Source organism: Eptesicus fuscus, chromosome 5 (assembly GCF_027574615.1).
Source record: "Eptesicus fuscus isolate TK198812 chromosome 5, DD_ASM_mEF_20220401, whole genome shotgun sequence".
Lineage (NCBI taxonomy): Eukaryota > Metazoa > Chordata > Mammalia > Chiroptera > Vespertilionidae > Eptesicus > Eptesicus fuscus.
The window spans coordinates 63,508,114-63,520,420 of NC_072477.1; the positions used below are offsets into that span (position 1 = coordinate 63,508,114).

At 54.9% G+C, this 12,307-nt stretch overlaps 1 protein-coding gene across 4 annotated transcripts in view; it reads left to right on the forward strand.

The window, feature by feature from the left end:
• Positions 1-12,307, forward strand: part of FRMD5 (FERM domain containing 5) — a 286,591-nt gene that overhangs the window by 264,686 nt on the left and 9,598 nt on the right. For 3 of the 4 annotated variants that reach the window (XM_054716291.1, XM_008143073.3, XM_028147641.2), the window contains exons 7-10: positions 463-550; positions 8,120-8,208; positions 10,971-11,034; positions 11,603-11,694. In XM_054716291.1, the coding sequence (XP_054572266.1) occupies positions 463-550; positions 8,120-8,208; positions 10,971-11,034; positions 11,603-11,694 (333 nt within the window). The remainder of the gene's footprint in view (positions 1-462; positions 551-8,119; positions 8,209-10,970; positions 11,035-11,602; positions 11,695-12,307) is intronic. The other variant, XM_008143074.3, reaches the window with a different exon arrangement.

The window sequence follows — 12,307 nt, forward strand, 5'->3', positions numbered from 1 at the left end:
CAGATGAGAAACCCGTGGCCTGAAGCCAGCCTGCAGATGTGTTTTGTCTGCGCCTGTAGTATTTAAAATCATGAGATACCACAAAAAGTCAGTATCTCCGACTTCTCTTTAAAAATCACATCTAGCCAAGCTGGGCCCTGCCTTCCCACATAACTACAGCCTTGGAGCTGAGAAGCAGCTCCCCTCCTTAGCTGGGGTTGCACTCCCCAGTTTGCCACAGTCCCCATCACGCCCTGTGTGCCTCCCTCAGCCCATGCCATTCATTATGGAGCCTGCCTCTCCCCGAAGACATGTGAGGTTTTGACCCTGGACTGAAACCTCTGAAGTTGGCCCTAGGACAGAGCAGGGAGTGCACTTTGGAAAAATTGTGGTATGAGACTCCTCCTGAGCACTTCATAATGATTTGTTGGGGGGAAGCTATGGAAACAGGAAACCCGGAAATCATGTTTTTCTTTATTCCAGTGGTCAAACACCAGCAACGTCAGAGCTGAACTTTTTAAGAAAAGCGCAGACATTGGAGACCTACGGAGTGGACCCTCACCCGTGTAAGGTAGGATCCCCCCGGTGGGAGGTCGCACTTGCCTCCTATGGAGGGCAGCAGGCAGGGAGGGCCCACATGCCCACCCCCTACCCCCTCCGCCCCTGCCGTAGCTGGGTGACTAGCTTTTAGCGACAGATGCCAGAGAAAATGTCTTGTTTTGAAAACTCCTCTGGATTCCACGCTGCATCATTTTGTGCTGCCACATCAAGGTCAGAGGGTTGGAGGCAGAGTCCATCTAAATAACAGATCTGAAAGGGGGGCCCAGTTTGGCAGCCGTGGGTAATTTGGTGGAAATGAGGAGGAGGAATGTGGAAGGCCCCGCCCCAGGGGACGAGGGGAGGCGGCTCAGCGGACTGCCCACCCTTCCCTGACCCGTAATCTCGTTTCCTGCCAAGAGTGGGTTTTATTGACTGCAGCGGCGTAAGTCCCTGCGCGGAGCTGCAGCGGAGTCACATTTAATTCCATTACGCGCCTCTCAGGGCAAGACGGGAACAGCCAGGCAGGCTCTGCCCAGAGAAACCTCTGTAATTACTCACATGTGTCCGGCGTTTGGGAGACGAGCTCAGGCAGCCAGTCACCGCGGAGAGCGGTGGGACCGCGGCCTTCCCTGTACTCTGTGGCCGTGTCCCTGCACTTCACCTCCATACCCCGCTTGCCTTGACACTCCTGTCTCTGCCTCAGTTTCTTCCAGTGTTTGCCTCTGCCTTTTCACCACTGGGCAGACCCCCGTACCACCAGTAGAACTGATCCTCAGACTGACCCGAGGGAGACAGTATCCCCTGGGAACAGGAGGACAGGGACCCCTTCTTCCTGATAGGTGAGGGGACATCATCCGTTTCCGGCAAAAATTAAGAGAATCGAAACCAAGGAAGCAGTGATGTGGGGGCAGAGTTGTGTTTGCCTTGGCCTCTTGGTGAGGGGCCGGTGATTTGTTCTTGCAGAGGATTTAACGTTGAAACTTCCCATGTGAACTCTGACAACATTCTAAGTCAGAAACCCTGGTCACCTTCCCCGCCCCCTCATTCCCCATGCACCGGCATGGCCTCCTGCCAGATAACCCCTGTGTTCTTGGGGGCCAGCACTGTCAGAAGACACATTGATGCCTCTTTGTGCCAAAAAAAAGTGGCATATGGGTATTTGCAAGGGAATTAGCACAGCTGCCTAAGTAATGCCTCTGCAGAACTGCTGTAGTCCAACCTGCAGTCATGGCTCAGGTGCTGTCAGCAGAGGAGCCTGCACAGGACTGAGTGAGCCTCGGAGTCAGCCGGCCTCGGCTCCAGTCCTGCTCTCCTGCGTCCTGCAGCCTTTCAAGGCTTCTCCGAGCCTCATTTTCCTCATCTGTACACAGTGGGCACTCAATAACTGCACTCCTCCCTGAACTGACCTCAAAAGACACAGCTGCCTAAAGACAGACATGGTCATCAGGAGGTGCCAGGTACCTCTCTCTGACTCCAAATCTGCCCTGTCCCCTTGAGGCCACACAGAGTGCCCCCCTCTTCAGAGACGGGTCCCTGGGCAGGGCTGCCACCTGACAGCACCTGGTGGACCGTGGACCTGGGCACAGCAGAGTGACTGTGGGCTCCTGGCTCTGTTGAGTGTGTCCTTCTCGGAAGGAAGGAAGGAAGGAAGGAAGAAAGGAAGGAAGGAAGGAAGGAAGGAAGGAAGGAAGGAAGGAAGGAAGGAAGGGACATTTGTGACACCTTCATGGCAGGCCCACGGGAATCCTTTCACATTTCCTCATTTCCTCTTCGTGCCAGCCCTGGGAGGTGGGTATTATTCTTCCTGGTTTACAGACGAGAATATCACGTTCCAGGAAGCCACAATTTACAAGGCCCCGAGAGGTAGAGCAAGAAGTTGAACTGAAGTCACTTCCCACGCTGTATCTATAAGGAACAGGGGCCCAGGAGACTTCCTCTGGGGACGGGTGGGCGCGCTCAGTTCTGGGCCCTACGCTGCTCGCTCAGCCAGGGCCCTGCTGCAGACCCGCACGGCCCCTCGTCTCATCTCGTCACCGGGCTGCGGCGCAGGATTCCCTCAGCGCTCTTGAGCAAGAACAGTCTGGGAGCCTTCACTCTTGTCGTTAAGCAGAGCCACGCTGGTGATGTGCTACCCAGCACTTGCCTGATGTTGCTACAAGGAGAGCTGAAATAAGCTGGAGCACCCGGGGTAATAAATACTGATGATTTCTATTAACAGAGAGGCAATTACTGGGCCCAGGGAATCTGGGGCACATAGCCCTAGGGAGGACAGAAGAAGAGGAATCGTTTTGATAATTAAATGGGAGCAGAATGACACTTTGGCTGGGCTCTGTCTCCTGGACTGATTAAGAAGCTGCTGCTCTTCCTGTCCATGCGGACGGTTTCTTTCTGCCCAGCGTGTCCTTGTCTGGCCCTGGGGCCAGGAAGAGGGGATCCTGCCGACTCTGGGTGGGACACACGGAGGGCGCCGGTAGCTAGCTGGCTTAGATAATGCCAAACACTGCACATCCACAAGCTGCCCCGAGCTCTGGGCAGGAGCCCCCGCAGGCCAAGCCTACGGCTGCTGGACGAGGGCGGTGTTGCACCTGCTCCCTAGCCTGGGCCCTGGGACAGGCTGTTCCCCCTGGGTCTCCGCAGGCCTGGACTGTGCCTCCTGCCTTTAAGGTTTGTGGGGTGCTCAGGCCCGTCCCAGGTACCCAGCCTGGACCCAGCCTTATCTTGAGTTATAAAGGGGCCATTCATTGAACGAACATGCCAGGCACTTATGTGCACTATCTCACTTAATCTTTGCAGTCACACTGCCAAGATGTTCTTGTTCTCTTTAGAAGATAAGAATACCTCTGAGGGACTGGCATGTGCGGAGTCACTGGTACAGACAGTACTGGGACTCGAACCCAGCGCTGTTTGTGTCTCATGCTGTTCTTTCCGTTATCACTCGTGGTCTTCCTTCTGGAGATATGGCATTTATTTAGGAACAAAGCAGGACTTTCTGCCAGTGGTGGTAGAGAAGGCAGAGACCTACGAAACGACTGAACTCATAAAAATTTAACCTAAGTTCACCAAGTGGCTTCATGTCTGTTCTGACAGACCAGGATAAAACTGATTTCAGCAGGATCTAGGTTGGAGCAACCCACACAAATAAAATGTCATTCCTTTGCCCTTAAAATAGGACCATTACTTTCATAATCGAGCTGCCCAGGCTTCTCTCTAAATAAACCCTCCTCCCAGCTTGACAGGTTGCCCCTGACCACAGAGGAACAGAGTGGGGAGCAGTGATGGCTCACCCTCATCCTCGGGTGGGCCCCTCTCGGCTGCGCTGAAAGGAAGAACTTGACTGAAGTCAACTAGGTAGCAAGTCTCTACCAAGATTTCCACCTCTGCACTGTCATGGGGTGACACCAAGCCTCTTGCGGGGTGCCTCCTGCTGATTTCCACCCTCGTTTCTTGTGGCCAGGTTTGAGTAGATTAAAATGGAGTGATTTTCATGATTGACTTAAAGGTGCCAGCTCCGAGCCCTTTCAGGAGCGGGTGTAAGTGTCTGGAAGAGCATGTAGATTCCTCTTCCCTAATGAAGTCCGAGGCTTCATCCTCCCAGGCTGAATTAGTGTAAGTTGTGCTCTAGAGAGGGGATGGATGACCCAGAGAGGCGTAACCACCGAGAATGCTGAGCCCCTACTCCATCATACCAGGATGTCCCGGGGGGGCAGAAGACAAGCCTGCCTCACTGTATCTGGAGGTGAAACCTGGGGGACAGGGCAAGGTGGCCAGATGTCCCTACTCCTAAGAACCAGTCAGTGCTGACCTCCAAAAACCCTTTTCCGGGCAGACTGCACATCCGAGGACAAGCCTTTGAGGAGCCTGAGTTGATGCGGGTTGGGTTTGCTGGTGGGCTCCACGTGACTGACGCGCTGCAGATCCGTGCCCGCTCCAGGAAAGCACCGTTAGCCACGTCCTGGCAGTCAGTCATTCAGGCCACCAGACAGAAGCCGTATGTCTGAAGTACATATTATTTCTTGTCCTAATTTACAAATGAGGAAACTGACGTTCAGAGAAGTTAAGTACGTCACAGAGCTGGGATCCTAACCCAACACCAAAGCTCTTGGCACAAGGATGAAAAAGTGAAAGCCAGCGTCTCCCTCAAACTGTGAACGTGAACTACATGCTCCTGGCTGTCGGCGGATGTGGAGTGGAGACGGCGGTGCCCGCCTGTGCCCTCAAGACCTGAGTTTTTATTCCACCTCCCAGGTGTCTGAATGCTCAGCCCTGTGGGTACTGATTTCGTCTGTGTCACTTCTCTCCGCGTCCTCATTTCCTTCTCTCTCTGTCACTTCGCTTGTCCTTTTGCACACAAATCCCCAGGGCAGGCTCACAGTGAGAATGACACGTTAGAGAGAAGGAACTGGGGAAGTTCCAGAGAAGGTGTCAGCGTGGCTGCCTGTTGGTGTTTTCACGCTGGTGCAGACGGACAGGCGGCTTCTCACTGTAAGTCCGAGGCCCGCTCCTCGTGTGCCAGGCAAGTAGCAGACGTTCCGGCCGCCCTCTGCCCCTGTGGACGCCCTTCCTCGGGAACTGGCGCCAGAGAGCAGTTTGGAGAATGGCTCTCTTCCTATGAGAGACTGGCTTGGGGTTGGTCCAGGTGCTATTATTACTCATTGGAATGGCGTGGCAGCGAATCGGGGTTTATCCCCAGGTTGCTCCCTGTTCCAGATCAACCGGTCTGGTCAGGACAGGATGTTCCCTCTAACGCCAGCACCTGCCTTCATGGGGAGGCCAGCCCCGAGGGGTCTGGATGGTGCAAATGGGCAGTGCCACGCCATCACCTGGCATCAGCACCCAGCTCGTGGGGGGAACCCCTCCTCCCTTGGCTCTGGTCAGAGTCACTGGGGTGATTCCCACAGCCTCCAACCATCGCAGCCCCCATCTTCCCCTTCCGCCCACTTTCCTTTCACCCTGGTTCCCACAGGGATCACCCAGCTCCCCTTTTACCCTGGCCCCCTAACAAGAGGGACATCTCCCTTTCTGCCCCAACTTCCCACGCCCTCCTTTCCTAACCAACAACATTTAAATCCATCAACATCAGGAAGAATAGTAACATGTTAGGTTAATTAAGTTCAACAAACTGAGCTAATCAGTAGCAGTACAGCCACCAGCATGTACCGGGTGCCCACTAAGCACAGCCTAAGAGGAATATCCTCAACCCTCGCTTTACAGCGAGGAGTCTGAAACACGGAGAAGTGAGGGGCCCGGCCAGGTCACACGGGCACTGAGCGGCAGCGCCAGACCCTGGGCCTGAGCGGGGGGCCCCGAGCCCGTGGCCCAAGGCGCTGTGAGGGTGGTGCAGGCGCGCTTTGCCCTGCCACTGCCCACGGGTCAGCGGGACAAAAAGCAGAGAGGCCCTTCCCTGCCTACCCTGCTGCCCCCCTTCCTACTCTTGACCCAAGCGTCCTCAATCCTCTGCAGGCAGACCTGTTTCCCCTTCCCCGTCTTCCTCCCAGGCCTTTCCTGCCTCTCGGGGTGCTGGAAGCACCTTCCCCACTCGCCCCATTGTGCCCACCCCTCCTGTTTTTCCCCCACATACGTGCTTCCTCCACTGCAGCCACCCTGGCCCCTCTGCCCGCCTCACTGTCTCCCACACTCACCTGGTAAGCACGTCTGCAGGCCTGGTCTGTGAGGATAAACCAGGTAAGGTCCCACCCGCAGGTCTCTGCCTTTGGAAACCTCGGATCAGGACTTCCTGGAATGGAAAGCCCCCTGGTGCCCACCCTCCCCCACCTCCCCCAGCCTGCCCCACCCCAGGTCCCAGCCTGCCCCACCCGCGTCCCTGTCCACCTGCCAGGCTGGCACTTGTGTGCAGGGCTGGCGCTCAGGTGTAACCCACCACCCAGCACCGCTGACAGGCAGGAGGAGGCCCAGCCGCGTGGCTTCACAGTATCTCCTCTCAGGTTATTTTTAAACCGCTGTCCGCTGTGCCCGTGGTTGAACGACACTGTGCTTGCATCCAAGTGTCTGCATCAGGACACGCCCTGAGGAAAGGACAGTAATAAAAATACACTCACTGGACATGTTTGTAAGACATGTACTCAGTTTATTCCCTGGGCATGGATGCTCACACCCGTAACCCTGATTCTGAGAGACTTTTAGGGGAAAACTTGGCTTAAGGCTCACGCAGAGGCTTCCCTCTTCTGGAGAGCCCGCCAGCCAGGGCCCCACTCGTGTGCCCCCGCCCGTGCCTGGCCCTGACTCCACGGCACCCTCTCAGCCACGGCCCAGACAACCATCCTGCACGCACATCCGACCAGCATTCTGCCACGATGTCCTGGCCACCTGCGCACCCCCTGACAGCAGGTTCTCACCGGGGGCCCCTGCCACAAAGCAAGCTCCCCTGAGAGAGCATCCCCGTCAACCAGCTCTCGGTGCCCCGCCCCAAACTGGAAAAGACCTGGTCCTGGTGGAGCTCACTGCCCCCCGGGAGGGAACACGACCTACAGCTCGTGCTGCCCCCTCTCCCCTCTTTGCTCAGCGGAACCTCAAGCCTGGCGTTTACTGGTGGTGACCGGGGACCAGGAGGCCTCGTGGTTGGTTCAGGCACCATCGGGCTGGTGATGCCGTTCCACCTGGCCGGCTGCCTACCTTTTCTTCAGCTAAGCTTTCCTGGGGGAGCCCAGTGTGTAGGGGCCATCATAGCTGCCATATTCATTTATTCTCATCCTTCCCTCTCGCTGCCCCCTCCCTCCCTCTCCCCTTCTCTCCTTCTGTAACAGCTTTTTGAGATATAATTCACATATCATAAAAATCCATCCTTTTAAAGTGTGCCTGTTCACAGCGTTATGCGACCATCAGCACTATCTAATTTTAGAACATTTTCATCGTGTTCCTGTTAGCTGTCACTCCCCGCCTCCCCTTCCCCACAGCTCCGGGCAGCTGGGAGCTTTTTGTCTCAATGGATCTGCCCGTCCTGGACATTTCATATCCATGAAATCATACAACATGTGATCTTTTGTAACGGGCTCCTTTTAGCATAACGTTTTCAAAGGCTGCAGCATGTGCCAGTACTTCATTCCTCTTTACTGCTGAGTATTATTCCATTGTGTGGATGGGCCGCATTTTGTTTAATCATTCATCAGTGGATGGATATTTGGGTTGTTTCCACTTTCTGGCTGTTATGAATATTTAATCCTGCCATAAACATTCGTGTACAAGTTTCTGTGTGAATATATGCTTTCCATTCTCTTGGGTGCGTACTTAGGAGTGGAATTGCTGGGTCATAAGGTAACTATGTTTAACAATCGGAAGAATTTCCAACCTGATTTCCAACGTGACTGTGCCACGTTACCATCCCATCAGTGTGTGAGGGTTTGCCATTCCCACTGGAGGTTCACAACAGCCTTCTAAGATTGGTATCATTATAATCTACAGCTCACAGTTAAGGGCATGGAGGCTCAGGGAAGGTAAGTAACTCGCCCTTGACTTCCAAATGCCACGCTCTTCCCTCTGCGCCCTACTGCCGAGGAGTAGCCCTGTGTCAGCCATGCACAGCCGTTTCTCACCCTTGCCCCTCCGTGCCTGCACCACCCTGATGAGAAGTCTTCCTGTGTTGCAGGATGTGTCCGGAAATGCTGCGTTTCTGGCCTTCACTCCTTTTGGATTTGTTGTTCTTCAAGGAAACAAGAGGGTCCACTTCATTAAATGGTGAGTGTCTTCTTTTCCAAGGCAGGCTTTTTACCCTTCACCATCGGGGAGGGCTGTGGTTCCCGTGTCCTCCGTCTGTGATCGGGCAGTTAAGGTTCTGAGTCCCTCCAACGCCTTGCATCCATAAATGCTGCAGAAGGTAGTGGTCTCTTCCTGGGGATCCTGTTCTCCCAGGGGGGGTGTTCCTGAGAGCCGACAGCCTCTCCAGAGGAAGAAAGGGTGTGGAGAGTTGGTTTCTGGGAACGATGAGAGGCCTGGGGCTGGAGCCAATGTTAGAAAAGCCCAAGTCCCCATGAGAACCAAGACCTTGGGACTATTCCCCGTGAGGGCCATGGCGTCTGCATGGATGCCTACTCCCTCAGCCGCTCTCCTAACAAAGGAGGGGCTCGCAGTGACCCCCGGGGCAGATAGGAGTTACCCTGTTGCTCTGGAAAACACCCTCCTCGGGGCGACCCCACTTGGGGGCACTGCCTGCTGTGTCTCCTGTCCCTCTTGAGCAGTTAGGTGTCCTCAGCCTCCAAGAGCCACAGCCCCACCTTTTCTTCCCTCTCCCCCTCCCTCCCCCCATTTCTAGCAGGCAGGAGACACTGCCTGGCTGAAGCCGCCCTGAACCGCCACGTCTCTGCCTGTTGGGGGTCTGTCCTGCCGCGTGGCTCTGGGAGCCAACGCCGTGCGGACTCTGGCTTGTTGGTGGGCTTTGGCCCTCGGGGATGCCTCTCACCTCATCAAAACATGTTGCCTGTTCTAAGCCCCTGTGAGTTCTGTGCCTCCTGGGGCCTTAGACGGCCACGTCTGAGCTGGCAGCTCCTCCCATGGGCTTGGGCAGGTGGCTTTCCTCGCCCGGCAAAGCTCAGCAGGGGAGCCTGCTCCTGTCTGGTTTCCTTTGCCGTCTCCAGAAGAGCTCGTGGGAACTGAGGACACAGCGGCTTCCTGACGAGCTGTCCGCTGGGGGAACTGCAGGGCATCCGTCCTCCTGTGTCCCCTTCAGCTCCCGTACTGACCTCATACACACACCTTTCCACCCTGTTGCTCTTGTGAAGCCTGGCGGTGAGGATCGGCCGAGTGCTAGCGAAACGCCTCAGACACCAGCTCCCGCTGGCCCACCCACTGTGCTCTTTGGGTGAAGATGGTGAGGGTTTGCGGTCCAACAGAGTACTTTTCAGAAACAGGACGACCAGGGTCAGGCCGCCATTCTCCCTCCCAGCGAGGAGCACCTGCTGCCTGGATACAGCTGGGTGGACTGGTGCCCCTTAGCGAGCCCAGATGCTGGGCCACACTCTGACCAAGGTAGCTGCCTCATGAGGTAGGACACACCTGTTATAGGGACCTGCAGTCCCTAACGTGTCCCTACCCCTCCCGAAGCCCTGATGGTCACCTGGTTCTCCCAGACCCTTTTACCTCAGTCTGCAGAGTCTCCCCTCCATGAGGTCTCGGCTCTAATAGATGTAAACCCCACCTCACTTCCGATAGAAAACTCTTACTCTCCCGTCTTTCTTGTTGAAGCCTAGACGATCTGTGTGCCTGTTTATACATGAGCTGATATTTATTGTCTTATGTGAGAGATGGATGGGTCGGAAGGGAAGCAAACAGGGAAGGAATATGCTGTGTCCTGTATTAGCACGGAGTCAGCTCTCATCCTGACCCCGCCATGATTTCCAGGGAACAAGTGGCCTTCCTTTGCCCCCTCAGTTTTGTCTGGCAGTAAACTGGGTGCATGGTCCTCACTACCTTCCCTGGGATGCTGAGGAAGTCTCCCTAAACACTGCCGAGGGGAAGGAGCTAAGTACAGGCACATGTGCCTGGCAAGACCTCCATGGGGCCTCGGTGGGTAGAACAAGGACTCTGCCCCCAGTGAGGCGGGAGGGCCTTTGGCTGCAGAGGGTAGCCGTGTCCGGCAAATGGAAGGAAGGGAAGCATGGCCCACGCTGAGGCCTCGCTCTCTGGCTCTCAGGGACAGCCACCCATGACCCCGGTCATTTTTTCATTTTGTAAATGGAACCAAGGCTGCAAGCGGTATGTGGAGGTGAGGTCTAAGCCGTGCCATGTACAGTAACCATGTCACTTCTTCTGATTTGTGTCTGTCCCACGGGTGACGTACCCCAGTATCCTGTTTGCCTCTTTTACTGCAGCCATTCACTGGGCTGGTGGCTTCAAGGATTTTTCTACAAAACCCCCTAAGCCCCTTTCCTGGTCAGTACGCTGCATGACTGTTCATGTAATCTGTTCTCTCTTTGGTATGTTGTTCCGCCCCCTCCCTGAGATCATTTGACATTTGTCTGCACTCAACTGCATTTTCCATCCAGTGGCACAGTCCCCCGAAAGACTCAACTCCCTCAGAACCTGGTTGCATTGTCTTTCATTATTTGCTGTATCTTGAACTTTGGCCTCATCAGCTACTGTGGCACCTTATGTTTGATAGTCCCATCTAGATAATGCACCTGTGTTATGAACCAAACCCTAAATGGCCCAGCACCTCTCACCGAGACTCACTTCCCCTGCTGGGCCCCTTTCCCAGCCACTGTTGGTGAGCCTGAAAGCCCCCTGTCACCCATTAGAGTTTGACCAGAAAACTGTGGATTGAACTATTTCAACAACTGTTCTCTAAGGCCTCTGCGCTGCTGTCTTGTTTTAGTTCTGATTTTGGCTAAAACCGTGTCTGTGCCTGGAGCCCCTTCCAGTTGGGGTGGGCTGTGCATCTGCAAGACGTGACTGTGAACAGGCCGCGCACAGCGCGGTGACTGCTGCTGTCTTTGTGCTTCTAGGAACGAGGTGACCAAGCTGAAATTTGAAGGGAAGACTTTCTACTTATACGTAAGTCAGAAAGAGGTGAGTGCCGGCTTCCTTCTTTTCAGGAAGGCTGGGGTGCTAGGATGGTTCGTGACGGCCAGGGCTGAACCAAAGTGCTCCGTCCAGGCAGAGCTAAGCCACCAGCAGGTTAAGCCAAGACCAAGGTCCAGGCCTGGAGGTGAGGGAGGGAGAGGAGGAGAGGAACATAGGGCTTCCTCAGGGATGCTGATGACGCCCAGAGGTTCCATGCCTCCAGGAAATGCAAAATAAAATTCCTTTGCTTCCATATGAAGATTCCAAGATAATAAATACAAAAGAAGAAAAGGACCATTTTAAATGAGTGCCACCTTCTCTGGTGAGGGCTTTCTTGGTTCGGTGTGTGCCAGCTGAGACTTGCTCACTGGCCCTGCCGGGTGTGAACTTACACACCTGAGCTCTGCCCAGGGGTCCCCAGACCTTCTCTTCCAACTAGCCAGCCCCTTCCCCATCTGCAGCCTGGGAGAGTCATGGGAGTCCCCAGACAGCTCGGGGGTCAGTGTCCTGGTCTACGTCACCCTTCACTTCTCCACCCCCACTCAGCTGTTTCTATGTGGGGTTTTTTTTGTAGGAAAAGAAAATTATTCTCACATATTTTGCTCCAACTCCAGAAGCCTGCAAGCACCTCTGGAAATGCGGAATTGAGAACCAAGCCTTCTACAAGTGAGTAGACAACAAAGGGTATGGGACCGTCATTGTCAGAGCCAATGCGGGAAAAGCTACTTTCAGAGGAATGATGGACAGGCGGCTTTCAGAAATGAGACGTGAGATGACGAGGCTAGCTTCCTTATAAAACTCAGACCCCTCTTCGGGTGTCTGGGTGTACCCCTGGAGGGACAGAGCTGAGATCTGGAAATGTTTCAGTAGAGTTGCCTAAGTTGTGATGTCCTTGGTCAGCCCTCTGTGGCAAAGCAGTTGTAGGTTTTCAGAGTAAGGCTTGGACCAGGAAAAGCCCATAGGTGCCTGACTCAAATCAAACTGGCCCCCTGGAGCCGGGCGGAGCCCTAAGACAGCTCAGAATACAACAGCTCCGCGGAGCAGGCTCACCCAGAGCAGTTCCCTAAGCCTTAGAGAGACCCTGGGCCCATACCCCAGTGAGTGACCTGGTGCTAAGCTGGCATGGACTCTAGCCCTTCCTGGAGTGTCAGTGCCAGAGGTGTGGCCAGGTGCCCAGGAGCCTGGGATGGAGTAGCTGGAGGGGGGCAAGGACTTGTCTGGTTCTGAGAAGCCCACTTTGGACCAAAGACAGCTTTGCTTACCAAAGAATTTTGTCAAG